General features: G+C 32.0%; 1 protein-coding gene across 1 annotated transcript in view; it reads left to right on the top strand.

Annotated features, from left to right (window-relative positions):
* The first annotated feature begins 1,226 nt into the window (after positions 1 to 1,226).
* LOC149373326 (uncharacterized) overlaps positions 1,227 to 22,662 on the top strand; it is a 63,455-nt gene continuing 42,019 nt past the window's right edge. Inside the window, exons 1-5 of the mRNA XM_089597460.1 lie at positions 1,227 to 1,253; positions 1,319 to 1,474; positions 1,619 to 1,942; positions 2,021 to 2,326; positions 2,403 to 2,635. Coding sequence (XP_089453586.1) covers positions 1,227 to 1,253; positions 1,319 to 1,474; positions 1,619 to 1,942; positions 2,021 to 2,326; positions 2,403 to 2,635 — 1,046 coding nt within the window. The remainder of the gene's footprint in view (positions 1,254 to 1,318; positions 1,475 to 1,618; positions 1,943 to 2,020; positions 2,327 to 2,402; positions 2,636 to 22,662) is intronic.

The raw sequence follows: 22,662 nt of genomic DNA, 5'->3' as shown, positions 1-22,662 counted from the left end.
TAATAGCCCGAGAGAAGTTGTTAAAAGCTGTTGAGGACAGCAGGGCACGAAAATCGCAGGCATCGTCAGGAGTCGATTTTTCGTCGAACAATGTTGTACGAGATCTTGTAAGTACTATTGATATTTATCGATTTAAAAAATTACTCTCCAATGAAGAGTTGCATTAATAATAAATTTATCAATGGCACAGAGCAGTGATTGGAACAATTCAAGACGTGTTGTGGAGATCAAGACCTTGGCTTCACAATTATGGTGCAAGAGTTGTAAATTTCCATTGTCACTATCTCATATACTGGATGAACAAAAAAAAGGATTAGCTAGTGTTTTTACAGTGCAATGTTGGAATTGCAACCACGTTTTTTCTGTTCACACTAATGAGTACAACAAGGAAAGCAAATCTTACTCAATCAATTCAAAGGTAGCCTTTGGTAAGTGTTTGTAGGTAATATGGAGTATACGTATCAAAAATCTAGGAAGTCTGTCATCAACGATACGTCTTATTTTCAGGTATGATCGATGCAGGAGTGGGTGAAACACACATTAACACGGTTTTAACAGCTATCGATATTCCTCCAATGACACAACGTACCTTAAAGAAATATGAACGAAAAGTAGGCAATGCTATAGAGCAAGTCGCAGCACAATCATGCATTGAAGCTATCCAGCTGGAGAAGCAAGTGACATTAGACAATGAACCGGAGCAGCAGCTGTAAGATTCCGCCAAGGCTTTTATTTTATTTAGTTATTTTGAACAATCTGTGCTTGATCAATTAGTTTACCAATGATTTTTACATAGAAATATTTATACCGTAGAGTAGTTATTTACATATTTGTGTATTGTTATCGTTGTACGTCGATCTTTTTTTACACCTTTACAAAACTCTCCTTATTTATGCTTACTCTTATTTCATATAAATGCTATGGAATCTTCAGTCAAAAATACAAATTTTTTTAAAATAAAAAGCACTAAAAAAATATCTTTATCTTGTCTTCCAATACCATTCTTCTCCTCAAATTATCTTCTTGTATGAAATGCAGAGCTGTTGTTGAATCTGACTCTGGTCAACAGAGTGTCCAGAGGGTACACCTGAAAGCGGCATACGATAGTGGTTGGCAAAAGCGTGGCAACGGTCGTTCTTATAATAGCCTAAGTGGTAATGCAGTATTTGAATTTGTGCATTGATTTGTATACTTTTTTGTACAATATTTTGCGACATTTTTAGGACATGGGACTGCAATTGGGTATTACTCAGGTAAAGTAATTGCTTATGCTGTCAGAAGCAAAGATTGTCGCCTTTGTAAAAATGGTCATCCTCAGTCTGACCACGATTGCCGGTTGAATTATGAAGATTCCGCAAAATCCATGGAAGCTCATATGGCTGTGGAAATATTGACAAACAATAAAATGTTTATTGATCAAAATGTTGAAGTTCGAACTGTTATTGGAGATGATGATAGCTGCACGATTTCGTCAGTAAGGAGAGCTGCCCCACATGAAGTACAGAAATGGTCTGATTACAACCATATCAAAAAAGGATTTACAAGTCATTTGTACACGTTGAAATTATCTCCAGCACTAATTTCATATTTCGGTAAATGTTTTTCTATTGCAATTAAGCAAAACAGAGGAGATGAAAAAAAAATCTCACAGGCTTTGAGAGCCATTGTACCACACGCATTTAGTGATCACTCCCAATGCGGTGATTGGTGTGAGGGTACTGTTAGCGAGAATTACACTCACAAGTATCTTCCCCAAGGGAAACCTTTGACTGATAATGACCTAAAAATCAAGCTAAGTGAACTAATCAATAGATACGCGTCAAATGTTGCACGAATTTCTCAATGTGGTTCGACTCAAGGTAATGAGTCCTTGAATCACATGATTGCTTCAAAATGTCCCAAGTCCAGACACTACGCCTCATCAGAGTCATTAAATTTTAGAGTAAGCGCTGCTGTTTGTCAAAAAAATCTTGGCGTTCAATACTCAACGCATGTTTTTCAAACAATGGGATATTCTCAGAGTGAGAAAAGTTTGCTTATTAAAAAAAAAATCGACGCTCGGCGACAAGTAAAGCGAAATCGAATCGGTAAAATTGAGACAAAAAAAAGAAGACAAACGTTGAAAAAGTTCAGATCATCCAAAAATGCTGCCTGTGATCGAAGAGAGGGTATCACGTACGAAAGCGGCTATTCATTAAATGATACGTCGCATATCATACCCAACAATAAGGTCTATACATCAAACAGTATTAATTTGGAATCATGTAAGGTATTGATTTACGATTTAGAAACGACTGGTTTGTCTCTCCAAGATGATATCGTACAAGTTCGTATTCGATTGATGCAAACAATCTCACTTTTGATTTGTTCATAATAATAAATAAAATTTGTATTTTTCACAGATTGCAGCGGAGTCTTTTTCAGAAACACGACCGTTCAATACGTACATCGTTCCGTCGAAACCCTTTACAAAATCTGCATCCCAGGTTACAGGTCTTCAGATGATATCTGGTGGATTGTACCTGTTTGAAAATCGTGTTCAGTCTATTCCAGCCGTGATTGCTTGCCAGCAATTTATAGAGTATTTGCAGAGCTTCCAGAGTCCTGTTATTTTGGTTGCTCACAACGGCTTTTCGTACGTCTATAGTTAATATGTTTATACTGTCATCATCTAAGATTTTTTTTAATGTGTAATTTCTGCAGGTTTGATAATGATCGATTATTGCGATTAATGCAATGTCATAAATTATACGAACAGTTCAGCGATGTGGTACATGGATTTGCCGACTCCCTCCGAATTTTCAAAAAAATTTTAACTGAACGGAAAAGCAAATTCTCTGTAGGGGCTTTGCTACATGATTACTTTCCTGACCAATCGTCTTTATCGCTTCATAATGCTGTGAGCGACGTACAAGCGTTAAAAAAATTGCTTTTAGAAATTGGGAAGTCTGAGGAAACCGTCAAAAGTCACGCAAAAAGCATATTGGTTATCGCTGAAGAAAAGAGATTGAAAGTACTTAAAGTACTGAATAAAGGTACTTTATTACAGTACAAAGACAACTTGTCTTCAAGAATAATAAATAAAATGGCAGAAACTGGTATTACTAATACCGTTTTACAAGAAGCATTCAGCACAAACGGTAAAGAGGGTCTCCGCATTTTACTCTCTGAAAATGTTAATAATAAGCCACGGGTGACCAAAGACAAGAAAACTTTAGAAAAAATCTACAAGTTATTTATTAGTGACGAGTAAATACAACCGTGTCCTAACTTTATCGTGATATATTCTATTAATTTTATCTATTAGTCAAAAAAGTACATAAGTCAGCCCCGCATTAAATTATTTTCTTAGTTCAGCGTCTCATTTATTTTTATTATAATTACGATTCCCCACAACTCCTATTCATTTTACGTACAACTTTCTGACCAATTCAAACGACGCGGGCTACCGCTCTTCGGTGTAGCAGACGCCCCACACTTTTCATCTGTTCCGTGACTTGCACAGTTATCTACTATTTTCACAAAATATCCTATAAAACCCATGGTAATGTCCAAGTACCTGAATGTCGTTGGAAAGATTCTGATTTCTTCTATCTGCTACATAGTTTTTTATTAAGAACTACAGTATCTTTGCTGAGATATCATACAACCTGCGCCACCAATTTGACGACCCTCCATAAGAGGCTATGTTACAGAGTCTATTTTCCAGTTAGTTTTTTTCAACAATTTTGGTGGTGACGAGGTCTAAAATTTTGGGAAAAGACTCCTTGCACCTTCAAGAATCATCCTTTAAAATATCATTTAATACTCCAGTGTTTTGATTTAGTGAGGAGCCACCTTAATGTATGGCTCAAAGTAAGGCTCAAAGTAAGGCTCGAAGTAAGGCTCGAAGTTGGCTCAAAGCATGGATTAATGTACGTCTCAATATACATAGATCAATGTGAGGCTGCATTCACGGCTGGATGTATGTTTGGTTGGCTAACAGTATGGTTCAAAGTTTGGCTAAATGTCTGGCTACTTGTTTGGCATGTTGTTTTGCTCAATGTCTGGGCTTATACAGTTAAATAAAATAATTTTATTTGTTTAATAGTAAAAATTTCATTATTGAACACAGTGCTGGACCTCGGACCTCAAACTTTTTCATTTGATTTCTTTTGTACAGGTTACAAACACAGTAAAATTGTATGTAAGGTCGATACAATTATTTTCCGTAGCCAAGACAATTCTGCCCTGCTAGTTAACAATTGTTGTTAGGCACTGAAAGTTGAGTATTGTACATAAATGATGAGGTTTATTTCTTGTAGGCGAATAATGAACGTTGGTTACATAAGTATACACATATGAGGATGGGTGATTTTGTCGCGAATAATTTATACAAGGCCTTGAGTACAGATAGATTCTTGTTTATAGTCGAAATGCAGTAATAAACGGTCGATGTTGGTGTGAAAAATTATCAAAAATAATATTTTATAATACAATTCCTACGTTATACTATAACTCCTATATTATATTATACTATATATTATAATTCCTTTTAAATTATTACTTTGGGCTGACACTTAGAGTCACATACTTATAGTGCTTTATGCATCATTTTACATGCTTACTATAGTAAAACAGTTATAAAATTAAAGTTGAATCATGAACAACGAAAATAAATGAGAATAATTTTATTGGTTTGAGGAATTGTCATAAAGTTTAAATAATTTTTTAATGCATCACTTTAATTTTAGTACTAATGCATTTTTTTAAAGTTCCTACAATTCCTTTAAAAAATATGTTTTTATTTTTTGTTTTTTTTTTTTTCAAAAGAATGAAAAAAGAAAGTTGTATGAACAAAAGTATTTTTATGTTTCCCAAGAAATGGTCATTTGTCTCAGAAAAACTTGATCTCATGCACGGGAGTCAGTATCCATTGCCACAAGAAAAGGTTCAGGATACTGCAGGATTTACAAGTAGTAGATTTTAGAAACTGGAGGAGGAAGTGGTGGTGGAGTCGAGATCCAAGCTTACTGTACCTGTAAGCAATATGATAAATAAAATAATAAGGACATGAAACGAGAAAAATATTCATTATAAGTTAATGATTAATTTAGTTATATTAAATTATAAAATAGGTTTCGCTTATAATAGTATTGTTAGCAGTCGTTAATGAATTTAAATTTAAAAAAATAGGGTCAGCATATTTATTTGTATAAGAATAATGGTGACAACGTATACTAATGATCCTACTTGAGTATTTGTTAGCTTTCTATTGTTAAAAAACAATAAAACTCCTTATTCATTGGTTAATTATAATAAGCTTTTTCATACTAGAGACTATCAATTTTATATTCAAGACAATGATGATAATGAGCTGCGCTACTATTAATGGAGCTAAAATAATTTTATACAGCTCTGAATGATATTCAAAAATAGTAAAGATGCACTTAACATGGTCCTTTTCGATTACTATCGAATGAGCTACATTTATTGACTCTACTGCTTCACCTGTCAAACTATTCTTTGCAGAATCACTAACTTAAATCAATATTTTCTTAAAAACTGTTCGTTTGAAAGACTTGCGCCTGTGGAAACTTTTAGTCAGACAATCATAATCTACAACATGTATTAATTTCAGACCATTTGAACCAAAAGTCGATTGAGTTGCGGCGGGGTCCTTTAATAAAAATAGCAATAAATAAGCTCAAAGTTTTGAAAAATTCGCCAGCTTTTTACTTTAGTTCAATAAGATTCACTAGGTGGCATCGGCATTAAATTGAGGCTACCTGTAACAGAATTGAATAAATGTAGTTTTAATAGGCCGGAGAGTTTCAAGAACTTCGTTAGTCGTCTATCAGTAGTTTATGGAGCTGCATCGAGAATGTAGATAATAGTCGTGCAGATGGGTATTCTGGTTACCTTTGATACTATTTTCTAATGGGCAAGTAACCTAGGTCCACATCCATCCTTAATCTCTAGGATTGACGAGTGCCACCAATAAAAAACTATTCTAACCGATGACGTCTCTAGTGGAATACCAGGAGACATTTCTAGCCAGAGCACAACCTGCTCCAATTCTCTTCAAAGTTCTGTAGCCGTTACACCATCCCGCCTGGTGCCGTCAAAGAATTTTTGACTACAAATGTAAGCCCGGAAAGAGAGCCCTGGAGAGCTCGGGTAGCTACAACGGCGTCCTTATTAGTGGTTGTGAGTGGTCGTTTCCCCAACGACATACCCACATTTTTCCGACTAACGATGAGCAGTAGGTTATCCAGGGAACGACTCAAAGACAAGATATTCTTTGGTCAGTGGTGTACCTCCCTCCAGTACGGTCTCTGTACACAGGGACTTTGAGGGTAAGAGTCAAGCTACCTGCAGCCAGCTTTTTATCATCAGGAATAATAATACGGAATAGCTCAAAGTTTTACCACTGGCCCTTTTCAGGGCCAATATAAGTATTTACGTTCTTTACTTAACCTTCAATCTCATCGGTTGTTTTAAGGGCCCCCTAAGTTGTAACTACCTTGCCAACAATACATGTTTACTACCGTTTCTTGAAGCAATTCGTTGACTAAAAGACTATGTTAACTAAAGACGGCCACTATTAAACCAAGCCAGTCATTCACTAGCAGTCGTCACGAGCGGAGTTGTTATTCGCAAGGCTGGGAACCCTGGTGACCAACAACCCTAAATTATCCTCTTGACTCTAAGTATATAACCAGGAATCACCAATTCTCTTCAAGGTCTGCACTGGACGAACCTAACAGCTATGAAGGGAAAATAAAACTTGAGCCAACGGGCAAGCATCACGAACCAATCTCCCCATCTTAGATCACCAAAACATCGGAATCTGTAAAAAAAAGAGGTGCTTTAGATACCAACGTCTTCGACGTTATACTAAGAGACGTTGGAAAAGATCCCTACAACTAGCTCCAAAGCTTCGGACTTTGTAATTTTTCTTTCGATCAGTCTGGGGCTTCAACAGCAGTCAAGAAAGAGCTTACTCAACAAGCTCACCAGTCTTTTTTAGGGCCATTGGACGATGAACTACCTTGTAAAAAAATATATTAGAACTTAACAAATTCGACAAAAACAGCTTTTAGGGGTGACAAAAGTCTTAAGCATGCCAAAAGTCGCAAGAGGGTGAATTGGAAGAAAAACTTCAAATGTATCTAACAAACACAGTTCTAGGCGTCAAGAAACTGACGCAGAAAATTTATCAAGATTTGAACAGCAGCGTCAAAATCGACAAATAAAGAAACCATAACTTGAGTAATCAGCTTTTCATTGTACCCCCAATAATCTCTTAAATCGTTCAGTTCTTTAAATAAGTATAAAATGTATTTTTATTTTTGTGGCGATAAAAAATGTAAAGATGAAGCTCTACAACTTTGTTGCTCTGGTAATGAAGTTGTAAGATAAGATAAAAAAATTTTTTTTTTAATATATATTTTTAGGAGTTTTAAATCTCAACAGCTTTAAAAAATAGCCCTTTTCGTATATTATACGGGAGAAACTGCAAGTCAACGGCCCCTTATGGCCAACGATTATTTTATGGCACAAGGAACGGACGGTACTTTTTACCATAACTACATTTTTTTTATTTTTTACAGCTTATTATTTGACCAATTAAGCTGTATGGAATCCCGAACAAATATATTTTAAATAAGAAGATTTATGTTCTGAGAAGTGTCAGGAATATATGTAAAATTTCTAACTGAAAACGTTTTACGTTACATGTCAACACACTACGGTGTTCCATTCAGTAAGTCTCGGGCGAAGCCGAGATGGGGGGACACTAGTATTGTATATAATTGTTTAGTTGTTAAATATTAAAATAACAATTGAAACCGCACCCAACTAACGTCCGTATACTTATTCCAACGATAATTGCACCCTACAATTGTACACAACATCGTTTCATAAAAAGCAGATTAATATTTATATTTATATTATCTGTCATTGAATTTTATAGAAGTACAACTTTATACTTAGTTTTATAATCGATAGACCTTTGATTCAGCAGTCATTTGAGTCTACTTTGGACCACCTGAAATAGAGTACTCAGTCGCTAGTAGTGTTGGTAGTGAAATCGATATTTATCGATGTATCTTCTGAAAAAAGGCTATTTAGACAAAACTCTCAGACAAATAGGGCTCATGTTTTAACCCATTAGTACTAGAAATAAAGTTCCGTAAATTTCCGTTGCAAAAAAGCTAGAAAAAGAGACACTTTACCATAGATGGGCATGGAAGTAATATTTCGAGCGTCAGAGTTCTATTGCAACTCAAAAACTGAATATAAACAATTTTTCTCTAATAAAACACCTTTCATCAACAAATAATGAAAAAAAAAAAAAAATTTTCATTACCTGTATAAGTAACAGATTCGTGGGGGTCTAAGGGAGACGGAAGTGACCTCAATTTTTGTTTACTCGAAAATTGAAAATTAAAATACGTATTAATTAAAGAAATTGAAATTTTTTGACAGCTTAGGCTTGTGCATTTGTCTTATTCTGATGTGAAATTAGAAAAGTGACCACTATAAGGTGTTACGAATTACAATAGTGTGGTTTTTTAAAGTGATGTCCGCTATAACCGACGCTTTAGTTTAAATCGTAGAGCATTTGGTATTTGACTAATACTCTTGGTTACAGATTTTCTTTATATATATTATAGTGCACTACGTCCTTCTCTGAGCACTCGGAACTTTTGAGACTGGGGAGGGATGGGATGGGAAGGATGTAGGAGATTCCGTTCCACATTCACCAGAATAGTTAGTCCTGTGGGTGGGGAAACCTCTCAGGAAAAATCCATCCCAGAACAGCCGGTGTATTGCTTAGGTTTCAACCAAACGTCTATAGTAGGGGCACCAGAGACTAAAAAAAAGCGAAAAGTCATGGTCCTCTCCATTATTTCGAAATTCGAAAAAATACGAAAGCTTATATGCCGTTCATTACGCTATTTATATGTCGGTTTAAGATTACAAGTATTCGTAGACACTCAAGTGTAGGTGGTAAGTACAAGTATTTATTAATAAAATCGCTAAAAAACGGCTTTTTCATCGAGTGTATACGAAAACATGCATTTTTCGGCACCTTACGGAATAGATACAACAAAATAAATGGCACCATCATGTAGCTGACGAAAAATGACATAGGAATAGATCTTAGCTCGTTTTCGGAGGTATTTTTTTATACGAGTAAATAATTATGTAACTAAGAATCTCGGGCGGCTGCATGCACGGGCCGTCGAGCGCTCTTCGGGCCGCTTCGGGCGCCGTCGGCGCGCTCGGCTCGGGGCGGGCGGCGGGCTGTCTCGGCGGGAATTTCTGCGCAACTTTTTAGCAACCTAATATTTTGTTTATGCGGACAGGGTTGATCAACTTGACCCGGAAAAAATTTTCTACTATTAAGTAAACATTCAAGAAGTGATTAGGCTGGGTCCGGAGCAGAAATATTAATAAGGGCAGGCGCTACGAGTAAAAAAGTGGAAGAACCGTAACTCAGATTCTGTTGGTCGTAGAAAAAAAGTTTTTTTTTCAAATTCATGTAAAAATCAGTGCAATTGAATGCATTTTATTGCAAAACTGTAGGTTGTAAATTGGCGAAATTAAGGTCCTTAACAATGGGTTTTTGTTAAATAACTTTCTTGTTCATTAATTCAAAAATCTGAATTTTTGGTATATCAAAGGCATCAACAGTACCTACCGATTCCAGCAAAGCAGATTTTGATTTGTCTTGATGGACACGCTGTATAGACAATTCAAATTCCAACTTAACAATTTTGCAATAGGCCGCCATTTTGAAATTTTGCAATCGGACCAGGCGCATATTGTTAAGTATATCAAAGACTACAACATACTTAATTTTCATTGAATTTAAAGAATTTTTAGTACTGTTTTTAAATAATTTAATTTTTTGGCATTTTTTGACTTTTCCGCCTGGGTAAACTGAGAATTGATTTTTTTAAATTTTTTTAAATGCTTAATCCTTATGCAGAATCATCACCCGAACAACTTTTGTATTTGACATTTTTTTCTACAAGCTACTGTTTCGGAGATAATCGATAATAACCGAAAAAAAAGCTGAAAAAAAACTTATTTTGCAATAATAAACAATGTTCTCGACCTCGACCATTGTCAAGACTTTCGGATGTTGTTCTATATATTTTTCTTGTAATTTTAAGACCAATTTTGAAATAATGGAAAGAACCACCATGGTCCACTGCTCTGGTGCCCCGACTTCTATATGTCTATACACATGAGGTCCAAACTACACACCTTCCACTCACGTTGTCGAAACGGTAAAGAGACAGTTAATATATCTGAAAAATCACAAGTGCAAGCGAACGGAATAATAGTCGAGTGGTAACCCATCGGAGTATCATCCGCACCGGACCAGACCGGACGCTGCTTAACTTCCCAGATCTACGAAACTGCAACTCTACCGCTGCACCACCATGTCAGCCTAGCTTATAGATTAAAAACTGACGTTATTGTGTTATAATTGTAGCATACGGCATAATATATATACTCGACAATTTATTTGCGAGAACATGTCAGAAAAGCTTATTTTTTTCCTTGTAGAAGCTTTTAGGTGCGAAATTGAGATTGGGGCAGGGTATAGAACTGACATTTTGACTATATTTTCTGAATTATCTTATTAAAACATCAAGATATTAACTCGGAAGTTTTTTTTAAGAAAGGTTAATTATTGTAACATAACTTCATATGATTAGAATATTCAGTGTAAGTTTCCCACTGTATCATGAGCCCTGGGCACGAAATGAGCCACTAACGGCACAATCGCTTGGTTACATTTCTTTTTTATTGTACTTTTCTCTGTGATCAAATGTACGACACCAGATCTTTTTTTTTTTTCAATTCACCCTTTAAAAATATAACGTAAAAAATCATGTGAAAAATCCCGTAAGAAATCAAACGTCTATTCATGTGATTTTTCACGTGACATTATCGATGTATGAATTATAATTTTATTGATGCATGAATTATAAAATTTTAATTTAAAATGTTTAAATATTACATGTAGGCATGATAATAATCAACGACATCGTAGTATTATTTGTAATTAAAAAAGTACACATCATTTATGGTACAAGATATATTATTTTATTTTCTGTTATAATCTAAACTATATATAATCATGTAACCTAAGATAAGCAAGTTTATGTAGATTTAAAATATTTTATACAACACAATTTTCATAATGTTATTAATTATTTAAGATTTATAAATAAAAAATAACTGCATGTATAGTTATCAGGATTTAAAAAATAAGTTTTATTACAATTAAAAATTAAAATTTTATTAACAATAGAAGTATTATTTTGTTTACGTTAAACAAATAAAATATATTATAAATTTATTTTTTGAAAAACCACGTCATTTTTAAGTGTTTATTTACGTGACTATTTGGTCGATAATGTCAGGTGAAAACTCACGAGAATTATCACATAATTTTTCACGAGATTTTTCTCGTGATGATTGTAAAGTGGGTTAATAATACATTTTTGTAGGATGCCTCTAAGGAAATAGTATAAAAATTATTTTGGAAAGGCTTAATTTTAAAGTTCCTTATAATACTTACATACATTTTGTATTCAGCTTCTGAGTCCTGAATGACCCCTGTTTTTGGAGAGTGATTATTTTAAGTAAATATTACCTATCAAGGCAACGTTGTAAGCAGTTGGAAGCTACTTATTTGACTCTTCTCATTATATGTCACTTAAGGTGTAATAAAATTTTTTTTAAACACTTGTCATCGAAATTTTTAAAGGTAGTAGTTTGCACTTAAGTATCCAATATTATTTTTTCGACTGACGTGGTAACGTGCTTTTTTACGCTCATAAAAATACTGCACTCTAGGATGGTACTGTAATGTAAGCTAAAAGGGCCAAAAATTTCTGTTTCAAGACATACTGTTCTCAAAGGCAAGAAATCAGGTGCCTGAGGTAAAAAAAATTCCAACAAAAGTATTCCATTATCTTAAACAAAGCACAATTGCCTTAAATTTGATAAAGAATTTCACTGCTTTTTTGACGTAGTTTTTGACGCATAAGTGTTGTCTCCACTACAGCTATGCTAAGTCCTGTTGGATAGCCTTGATTGCAATGTGCGAAAGGAGATCAAATACAATCTACTCTAAATATACATAGTATAAAGTGCAGAAGTAAGGAATAACACTAATATCCATGTTAAGGAAGTAAAAATGACACTAATGCAAGTAACGTAATCTTTATTTTGTAGTACCAAGGCAGAACGAACTTAGCTGGCCCGTAAAGTGACGCGAGTATAATGTGAATGTCTATAAAGTACTTTTTACTGTCTTTGTTTAAGTTGGCTAAGGCGATTTTTATCGGCTTAATCAAAACCTCTGAAATTCTGAAATTATGTAAATAAAGTATGCCAAATTTATTTGCGATAAGAAGGTACTGGGGTCAACGGCTTAATTTTTTCGCAAAGCGCTACTAAAAATTCACCAACAACTACTCTCATGGACAGTGGTAAAAAAATCGAGTATATCTTTGGAAATCTTTGATCAACCTCAAAACTTTGAAATAGTTATTGCGTATTTTTGTACAAATAATCTAATAAATTCTTGAAAATATAGGGTCAACGACTCAACTTAAGAGAAAATCAGACGAAAAGTGTGAAATGTTAATCTGGTTTGCCTCGCAACATCTCTCAATTTTCACAATTATAAATTCACGGTAGTTTTATGAAGATTTCTTGATCTTGTACTTTGGTTTTATCAAAATAACCATATTTGTTGAAAAATTTACCGTTAAAAAGCTTTGATTTTTTAAGGGCCCATTTGGGTTATTGCCCATACATTTTTTACTCCTTCCACTGTCGTATTATAACTTATCTATTTTTCAGTCTTTTCCATGCGCGTGCTTATAACAGTTCACATACTCGAAGGTACACATGAAAATTGAAAAATAAAAAATACGCTATGTCAGCGTGTTTAATATATTGACTACGACGTAGTAAATCAATAATGTCACACTTATAAACACTTCAAATAATATATTTAATAACAGAAATAAAGATAACTTAAGATTACAAAATTTTTCCTTATGATCAGGAGAACGACTATACGAGAGTGAGCGTACAAGGTAACGGCGTTAAAATCATGAGTGTAGTTTAATTTTTGCTCATTGTAAGCATTGTGTTTACTGTAAAAAAAACTGAACAAAATTTGATGTATACATATACATATATTACTTCATGAAGCATATAGCAATAAATAAATGGAAATATTACGTAGGTTAGTATTTCATTTATAGAATTATAAGATTCTTATTTTAAGTTAGACTAGTGGGAGATTGGCGTATGAAGCGCCTAGGCGTACGGCGCTCAACTAGTGTATATATTATGTTTGTATGAATATTAATTCTAATATTATACACAAATCTAAAGGATCATTTCACATCTCCTACCTCCATGCCCTTTAGCATCACTCAGACCTCACTCAAAATAACGTAAAATTCTTTTAATATTCTTTTGATTATTTTTATTGGGTACAATATTTTGGTTCCCTCTTTTATTCCTCAGCTCCCTACATCATTTTTAGCCCACCTCAGCTTTCTGAGCTCCCATCAATGTCAGGTAAAATTCGTTCAATTTGTCTATAAGTTAATTGGGTTCAATTAAAAAAAAATCTCCTTCTAGACCTCTTAACTCCCCTCATTTTAATAATACCCTCTCTCTTATTTTTATAATACTCGTTACCCCCTTACTCCCTTACATTCATAATAATTTTTGGGCCTTTTCAGCTGCACCTTCATATTAGATTAGTACTAACTATTTTAGTTTGTCTATCATTAAATTCGGTAAAATTTTTATTTCAGCTCCTACCTTCTACGGCTCTCCCACACCTACTACTTAGTCCCGATTTAGCCTTTAACGTATAATTTAGCGTATCGATTAGGCCTTTACTATTAAAAGGACAACAGTTGGTTAGTCATTTTATTTGGTTAAATTTTCTGTTTGATCCTCTTAGCTTAAGAACTCTTTTTTGACTTCTACTTTAATAAATATGAGTAAAATGCTTTAGTTATTTGGTTTTCTTTAGCTGGTAAAGTATTTTTTGATTTTTTTGAAATTTTAAAACTAAATTTTGTTTTCATTTGCATTGATATAATAGCTACTATATTTTTTGGTTAATTTTATTTTATATTCATGTATATATTTATTACAATATTATTTTGTGAATAATTTGTTAATGCATTTTTAAACCATCATTGAGCTATTACTATGGATCGCTAATTTTTTTTTTTTTTTTAATTCCGAATAAGCTTATCAATTGTGTTACTAAAGAACAATCAGAACATCGTATGGTAAAATAATTTTTAATCAAAAAAAAATGAATAAGCTTATAGAATGTAAATACAGTGAATCTTACAAGTATTCTTATTTACAACGTAAGCACAAAATTTTTTTATTATTTATGACTGAAATATAAAAGTATTTTAAAACAAGTTTAACCTTTTGTTTTAAACTTATGACTTGTTAATAACCATAGAGAACGCTAAGACTGAAGTAATTTCTCTATTTATAAATTTTAATAGTTTTTAAAAAGAGAATAAAATGGTATAAGCAAAAAATGAAAAATAATCCGAATTAAAAAAAAAAATTTTGGTTGATAAAAGTCTTCAGGTAAAATATAAGTAATGATATGTTTTTTTCATTTTTTCATTTGGGTAAAGTAAATCATTTCTTTTAGTACTTCAAGAACTAACTTTATAGTTACAGCTAATCTAAAAGGTTGTGGTTTCTTCATTATTTTAAATTTAGACTAACAATATACAACTTTGCTTATTTAAAAATTTTATTAACATTTAATTCTAGAATATGAAAAAAAATTAACGAAATGGTTGTTAAAAAGTTTTTTTCATGACCATGCTCCAATCACTTCTTCTCAAAACAAGAAGTATTCAAAAAAAATTTTCCATTAAAAATATCAATTTGTTTTTTAAAAAAAGTTTCGTATCAATAGATCTCGTAATGTCTTGTCCTATATTTTTGAATCTTTTCTGGGAAATCTAAGAAGCCTAATTGCATGTAATTAAATCCAATTCTTCTCAGTTTTTTACTCTCATTCTGATAAAAAAAAAAATTTTTTTATCATTCGTTACATCATATTTAAAATTCTGTCCTGAAAAAATTTTTTTTCATGCTACTGTTTTATTCAATTAACAATTTATAAAAAATTTACCCATGACATGTCGTTTCTGTAGTATTTTTATCATGTTATAAAATATCTATTTTTGGCATTCATGTGTTACATGAGTAACAAAATTTATCTTCTAATTAAACAATTTTATTTATAAAAAAAAATTATTCTTATAACTTTGATTATTTACGACAAAACTTTTTGTGAATTATTACAGACTTACTAACTAAGTAACAAACAAAAATTGTTTTAACAAAAAAAAAAAAATCCACCACATTACACTCTTCGAGGTTTTGTAAGTTGTATTTTGCGTTCTCTAATTTTTAAATGATACTGAACCTGTTAAATACAACAATGTAACGAAATAGTACATTACGATACTAGTACGAGAAGAAGGCACGCGTGTCAGTTTGCATAAGTACGAGCGCTAGCGAGTGTGCAAAAACACGCGTGTGTCAATCCCCTAACCTCTCGCACGTGTGTGGTGCATACAGCTTTTCGACACATCGTGCGGGGGGAACGAGATTATGAGCCATCTAATGTGGCTCTAAAGATTTCGACGTACACAGCACGAGTTGTGAGTCACGTATGTTAAATCAAGGTCTTTAGAGCTACAATAGATTGCTCACAACCAAGGTCCCCGCGCACGGCATGTTGAAAAAATTTTTTCGTATATTTATTAAGGTGGAAGTTGTAACTGTAACAGGATTAAACAAAATATTAAAATAAATAAAATAATAAACCAACTATAACAGTTTTACCTTATAGTAAAGGTGGCTAAAGCAGGGCTACGTAGGTGTCAGCGAACTTTTGAGAAAAAATTTTTACTGAGTTAAATGGCAAACAAACTGAAATAGATTATACGAATACCAAGAGGGGCTAGCGAGGGCCAAAGAAGTATTATAAAAATCGGTGGGGTATAATCGGAGAATACAGGTGGGTATTATAAAAATGAAGGGGGCTAAGTGTTATTATAAAAATGAGGGTGAGCACGAGGTATCATCAAAATGAGAGGGGGGAGGAGGGGTCCTTCAAGAAGTTTTGACGCGATAAAATGATAGACTAACTGAAAGAATTTTAATTTATATATTCAAGGGAAGCTGAGGATGCTTTGCTCTAAAAAACAAAAAAACGGCCAGTAAAGCTTGGCTGCACGGCTACTGTAGCTTGTCGACCCATGCAGCTAGTTTCAGGCTAGGTTTTCCTGCGAGCCAAGCAGAATCTGCTTTGCAGCCGAGGCAAATGTGACCGGTCACTAACTGAGCACTGTGTACTTCGGCACATTGCCATCGAAGGGTCGACCAAGCACATTCTGCTTGGCTACCAGGCTAACCTAGTCTGAAAATAGCTATACTTGGGTCAACAAGCTACAGTAGCTGTGCAGCCAAACTATACTGACCGTTTTTTTCAGTGTGAAATAATGATGAGGCTGGCAAAGGGTTGAAGATGGAGGCAATGAAACATTCAACCCAATCAAAATAACAAAAACGTTAAGGGGGTTATGGGGAAAAATAAATTTCTTACGACAGTCTTAAAAAAACTACAAGGTGTTGATTTTCATGATGTTAACAACAGATTGAAACTTCAGGAACCGTAGCGTCATAGTTTTTGAGAAAAAGAATAGCAAACTTAGGATCTTATAAACAGAAATTCGTCACTCTTAAAGTTCAAGTTAGTAATATTAGTTCAGACGAGTGGAAAAAAATTGTAATGATGAAAAATTGTAAAAAAATCTTAAGACCACGTAAAGTACAAAAAATACAATTTATTGTAGTTAATAAGAACCATAACAGCAAAAAAAATAACAGTAATACTATTATTAATATTATGAAAAACAAAAGATTCCTAATCGTTAATATTTTCATTTTTGTTTCAGTTACTTGTGGAGTTGGAGTAGATTTTGCTTTTTATGGACACCAACTTGGTTTTTACGTTTTGTAAGACATAAGCTCAATATATTTTTTTCTGTTAATATTTTTTAAAGTATCATAAATGCATGTAAAATAAAACTTTGTGGCTTTTCACATGTGCTTTACTTATGTTACAACTTCTTATTTCTAGGTTTTTTTCAGCAATAATTTTTCTTCTAGAAATCGAATGGTTAATAACTTTTTTTATTAAAATTTGTCAAAGGTGAGATAATCTTGATTTTATTAGAAATTATAGGTTATATTTTAAATTTTACGAAAGTTAGATTTTTTAAGCCTTTATATTTTCAATTTGGTTCATTTAACAGTAAAATAAATATTGAAATACTTTAAAAACTCTTATACAGCTTTTTTTAGTCTCCAATTCTTACCTAAACTTATTAATAGAACTTTTGTTGAAACATTATGCTACACAATTTTTAAAAAATACTCATTTTAAATTAACGTATCTATTAACAGGACTAATCGATAAGTGTTAATGAAAATTTAATGGCATGTTTATAATTTACAGTAGAACCAAAAATCATGCAGTTTGCAGAAAAAAATTAATTTATTGATAAGTACAGTAGGCGAATTTGTTTTTTTTATTTGTGACCTAATACTTAATAACATAAGTATATATAATTCCTTACAAATATAACTGTATATAACATCTAACGAATTTTTTTAATTTAAGGAAACCAACTTATTTATATTTGTTTCAATTTAACAAGAATCAATAACTAAAACAAGGAGGAGCTGGAAATCTGAAGTCAAATCAATAAAGATTCAGGAAGCTGTTAGACTTTTATACACATTATATTATGATTCCAACATACATCTATTGCAGGATTTTTACATATCTTATGTCCCTAATCTTTACCTTCTTTGTTCTTTTTTCGTAATTACCATTCTATGTCCCAAGTATGCGAGTCTTTCGAGCGGGTCCTTTGCAAAGTTTTCCTCAGACGATTCGGCCATCTATCCTACCGGGTACTATTTACAGAGCGCAGCGGTTGTCTCAAGCACACCCCAACTATTATCGAATTTAATGGAAAGATATTAAATAAACCATCTAAACTCACTGTTCCGACCTTTCTATGACCAATAGTGACGTTACTCGATAAGCTGGCCATGTGTTGGCTTTCCTTTGGAAAAAAAGCCTCCATGTAATGTCTTCCTTCGGAAAGGAAGGTCTTAAGTATTAAGTATTCATGTAAATCTCTTTGTGCTGCCAATATATCCAAGAATTCATAGTATAATGAGTATATTTATATCAGATACTAATGTCATGACTTGATAAGTATATTTTCATGATATTATAAAGAATAACAAAAAGATTTTAAAAAATGTCTTTAAATGATTGCGTTGGCAAGGTATATAAAATTTTAAAGGTTAGATCTCGATTTCTAGGCTTTCGTAAATATTATTTACATTTATGTATTAAATCTAGATGGGAATAAAAAAATATAATCTTATTGTTTACTCGCACTTACAAAATATTCAAGAATTCATGGTTTAATGATTATTTTTTAGGTTATGTACTGATACCAGAATTTTTTTTGTATGTTTTTATAATTATATACTGAATAACGAAGAGAATGTAAAATAAACTATACTTCTGAATGTTTCTGTTTTCAATATATTTATCAAATTGACATGTAACTGAAATTTGAGATTAGATTTTTGCTTCACAAGCTTCTTTAACTTTTTTACATACACACAATTAAATTAAAAGTGAGTGGAAAAATAAAATTTTCCCTTGCATAGACGAAATATTAAAAAACTTGGTGTTTAGTATTAATTTTAAGGTTAGAAGTTGATTTTAAGTCTTGGGCAGTATTTGGCTTTGAATCCAGATACCACAGCAAAGAAAGTAAAAAAAATTTATTGTTCTATTTACTTCTGTTTTAAACACATTAAGTTAAAAAAAACAAAAAAAATTCTCTTACTGTGCTTATCAATAAATTAATTTTATTTCCTTAAACGACATGGTTTTTTATTCTACTGTGAATAAAAACACGCCGTTCAATTTCCATTAATTTGTATTGAGTAGTTGCTGAAAAATTGTCATTTTAACAGAAGCGTGCCTTTACATTCAGTTACTAATGACTGTTGTAAAAATTAATTTTTCACAAATAATTTGGGATATTTCTTCTAACATACGTTTCTTTAAAAATCAGTGATAAATACCAAGTTCGAGAGGTTAATTTTTGGTGGTCAACCCTTAAAAGTTTGACTCAATACTATTTTATTTTATTATTTAACAGGTAACAGAAGTGTTTGAGAACTACACCCCAAGTAGAATAGACTTTGTTGAAGTTGGCAAAAATATATGACAAGAGCATCAGTCCTCGTGGATGACTGATACCGACGAGGACAGTGAAGCAGAACTACCTCAAGTATGTCAAATTGCGACAGTTTCCTAGACAAAGGTAAACTTAGATGTTACTAAAAGTTAATTCATTGTCGAAAAACATTGCCTTTTATTTCCTTTCATTTTGTCCTATTAACTTTTTTCTTATGTAAACTTTATTGGATTTTTTGCTTCAAAAAATGATGAAAAAATGATGTGCCAATAAATAAATCAAGTTCTCTGTTTCGTAACAAAACAATTTTAGATGGTTGTATTCAGATAAAAACAATCCCAACTTACTGTGTTAAAATGAAAACAATCCCAGCTCACTTGGTTTGGACAGAAAAATTCACAAGTAATTGCGTTCGCACGAAGACAAACATGACTCCACTGTCAGTCAACTAACAGCTTCACTTTATCTGTAACAACTCAGCATCATACACTTTTAAATTATTTTTATTCTGTCATAACAATATTGTGAAAGAATTACGAAAAAAAAAAAAATTTGCTATCGCAAACTTAAAAAAAATTTCAACAAGAAGCAAAAACAATTCCTGAAAGCATTCTTTATAAAACTGTCCTTCATAGAAAAATACATATAGCCTTCTACACGAGTGTTTAGCAGGTTAATACTGAGTCACGTAGTATCCAGTAGACGGAAATTTAGCAATATATAAACTTAAATCAAGAGAATAAAATTAAAAAAAAATAATAATAATAATATCACATTTTCTGGCGTAGTAAGCTGAAACTATTGTAATACCATGTTTATTTCAATATTTCAACTTCCAGATACCGTAGCCCGACAACGATTTAACGTGATCTTTTTTTGATATCAACTCAGATGCATCAAAAAATTTAAAAGGATATTGTGAGTATTTTTATTTGTCGTATAAAATAAGCTCGTAAACACAATATCCATTTTTCAAACTTGCCTCATCGCGCCATCCCTTGCCACGTAACTTAATCAATTATTAATGCATAGAGTTGGATACTCTTATAATTTTTGTTTAATTATGTACACACTGTTTCAAACTATAGATGTCTCGTAATGACCTCTTATTTATATTTCATGCAATTTTTCATTGAAACGTAAAAAAAAATATATATTATCTGTAAAAATTTTGATTTCATTTGAAACTTTGAAGCATACGTCAAAAGCCAAGTTAAGAACAATTTATGTCTACAAAAGCTTGTTTCAACGATAAAATGTTACTTTTAACATCAGATTAATCGTTAACCATTTTACTTATTTTATAAATATTTTTGCTTTTTAAGAATGTTCACTACATTCGTTGTGAAGTAAGAAAGGGAAAGAAAAAGAGGGGAAAAAAGTACTATGTGAATTATTAATAAAAGACATGGTAAAAGTTGTTCATGTCAACAATATTCAACAGTACAGATTAAAATTTCAACTTTGTCTTTTTACATAAACTAAACTATAAGGCAAATAAAACCAAAAGAAATCAATCCTTCTTTTTTCATAACAAACTACGATATATTGAGAATTTAGAAAATTCGTACATTTTGTATAAGTTGTGAATATTCCATTCATCTTTTGAAAATATGCAGAGCATTTGGTAATCATTGAAGAAAAAGATCTTATACTTATCTTCTGTTTCATTTTTTCCTGTAAATATAGCTGAAAAGGCGATTTCCACAACTTATGCTACTTCTCTGCGTTTAATCCACTCAAAACTTTTATTTAAATCTTCCAGATTGAAGACAAAGATAAGGATCAAACATAAATCGGGTCTCATGATTCAGCAGAGGAGTAATAGAACTCAAAAGTCAAGTGTCAGAAGTATATTAACAAGCCGTAAATGTCTCCATGAGTTTCAGCATGACAGGAGCAATAAAATAAATGTTGAAGTTATCAATTTTTTACTATAAGTAGTTTTAGGTTATTAACATATTTTTTTATAACGTTAAAGGAAGAATGAAAGTCTTGAGTGTACATTGGACACTAATAAAAGCAAGTCATAATACGTTGATATGAGTCAGTTTTCAGTAGAATGCTTTGAAAAGTTGTACAGTTTATTTTTTATTACAACAACAAACTGTCATGAAATTTGAGTGGATCTGCTGCTAGTTTGTCAATATAATATACTTACGAAATGACAATCAATGCAAAACTAATAAATTTAATTTATAATGGTAAATTTCAAAATGAAAAATATAATAAAAAAGAGCAAAAAGTCTCGAAAAAAAAAACAAAAAATGAGTAAAGTAGCTAATTCATTAGAATAGTTTTAAATTTCTAGTTGTTGTAGTAGTCTCGAACTATTTGATTATTGGATTTTGTTCAAAATTTCATACATAAACTTATTACTGGTATAAATGTAAAAGAAACAGTGAACAAAAAATGTATTAATTATGAATAATCAATATTAAAGCAGTGGAAATTATATGTTATTACACTATTTGTTTTAACGTCCATGCTATAAAAATAGAAGACTTATATCTGTTGTATGTACTGCTGGTAGTAAGGAACGTACATGTAAAAAAAAAAATTATTTGTTGCTTACTACCTGATGTATAATCACGTGTTGTAAACAATACATTCTTTTCAATATTCAATTGCTTCATTACGATAGAGAAACTAAATTTGTTAAGAGGTGTTGTTTATTCCTAACAGTGTATTTAATTTTTTTAAATTTTAAAAAAATAACATAAGAAAAAGTTTCTTGTTAATCAATTACTATTAGGGTCGGTTCTTAAAGAGGCTCGATACATATCATTGAAAATAGTTGGGAGCTCTAATCAAGTTTTTGGTTCATTGTATGTGTTATCAAAGACCAATGTACGTATTCTGAGTGATCTCAGCCACGTAGTGATTAAGAAATTTAAAAATAAAAAGTGAACAATTTAATATGGGCTGTTATGGAAAATTCTTATGACCTAATAAAAATGTACCTTAGTAATTATTATGAAAAAAAAAAAAATGTAATCCAATATTTTAAACACTGTGGATTCACATGATCCTTCTATTTCTATCAGTATCCGTACTAACTTACGAGAAAATCATGATTTTAAAAATAAAAAATAAGAACTTTGGTTAGGTGTATAAGATGGATGCATTTATGCCAAAGTAACACCTAAGGTTTTGTGAATTTACCTAAAGTCATAAGACCAAGGATGAAGTAAGAGAAGTATTACTGTTAAAAAATTTTTTTATTGGAATCTATGAAGTACTGAATTAAAATTTTTTGCTCCAA

This window comes from Copidosoma floridanum, unplaced genomic scaffold (genome assembly GCF_036245765.1).
Source record: "Copidosoma floridanum isolate Cflo_tuat_1 unplaced genomic scaffold, Cflo_Japanese_pri ptg000032l, whole genome shotgun sequence".
NCBI lineage: Eukaryota > Metazoa > Arthropoda > Insecta > Hymenoptera > Encyrtidae > Copidosoma > Copidosoma floridanum.
This window is presented reverse-complemented; position numbering and strand designations above follow the sequence as displayed.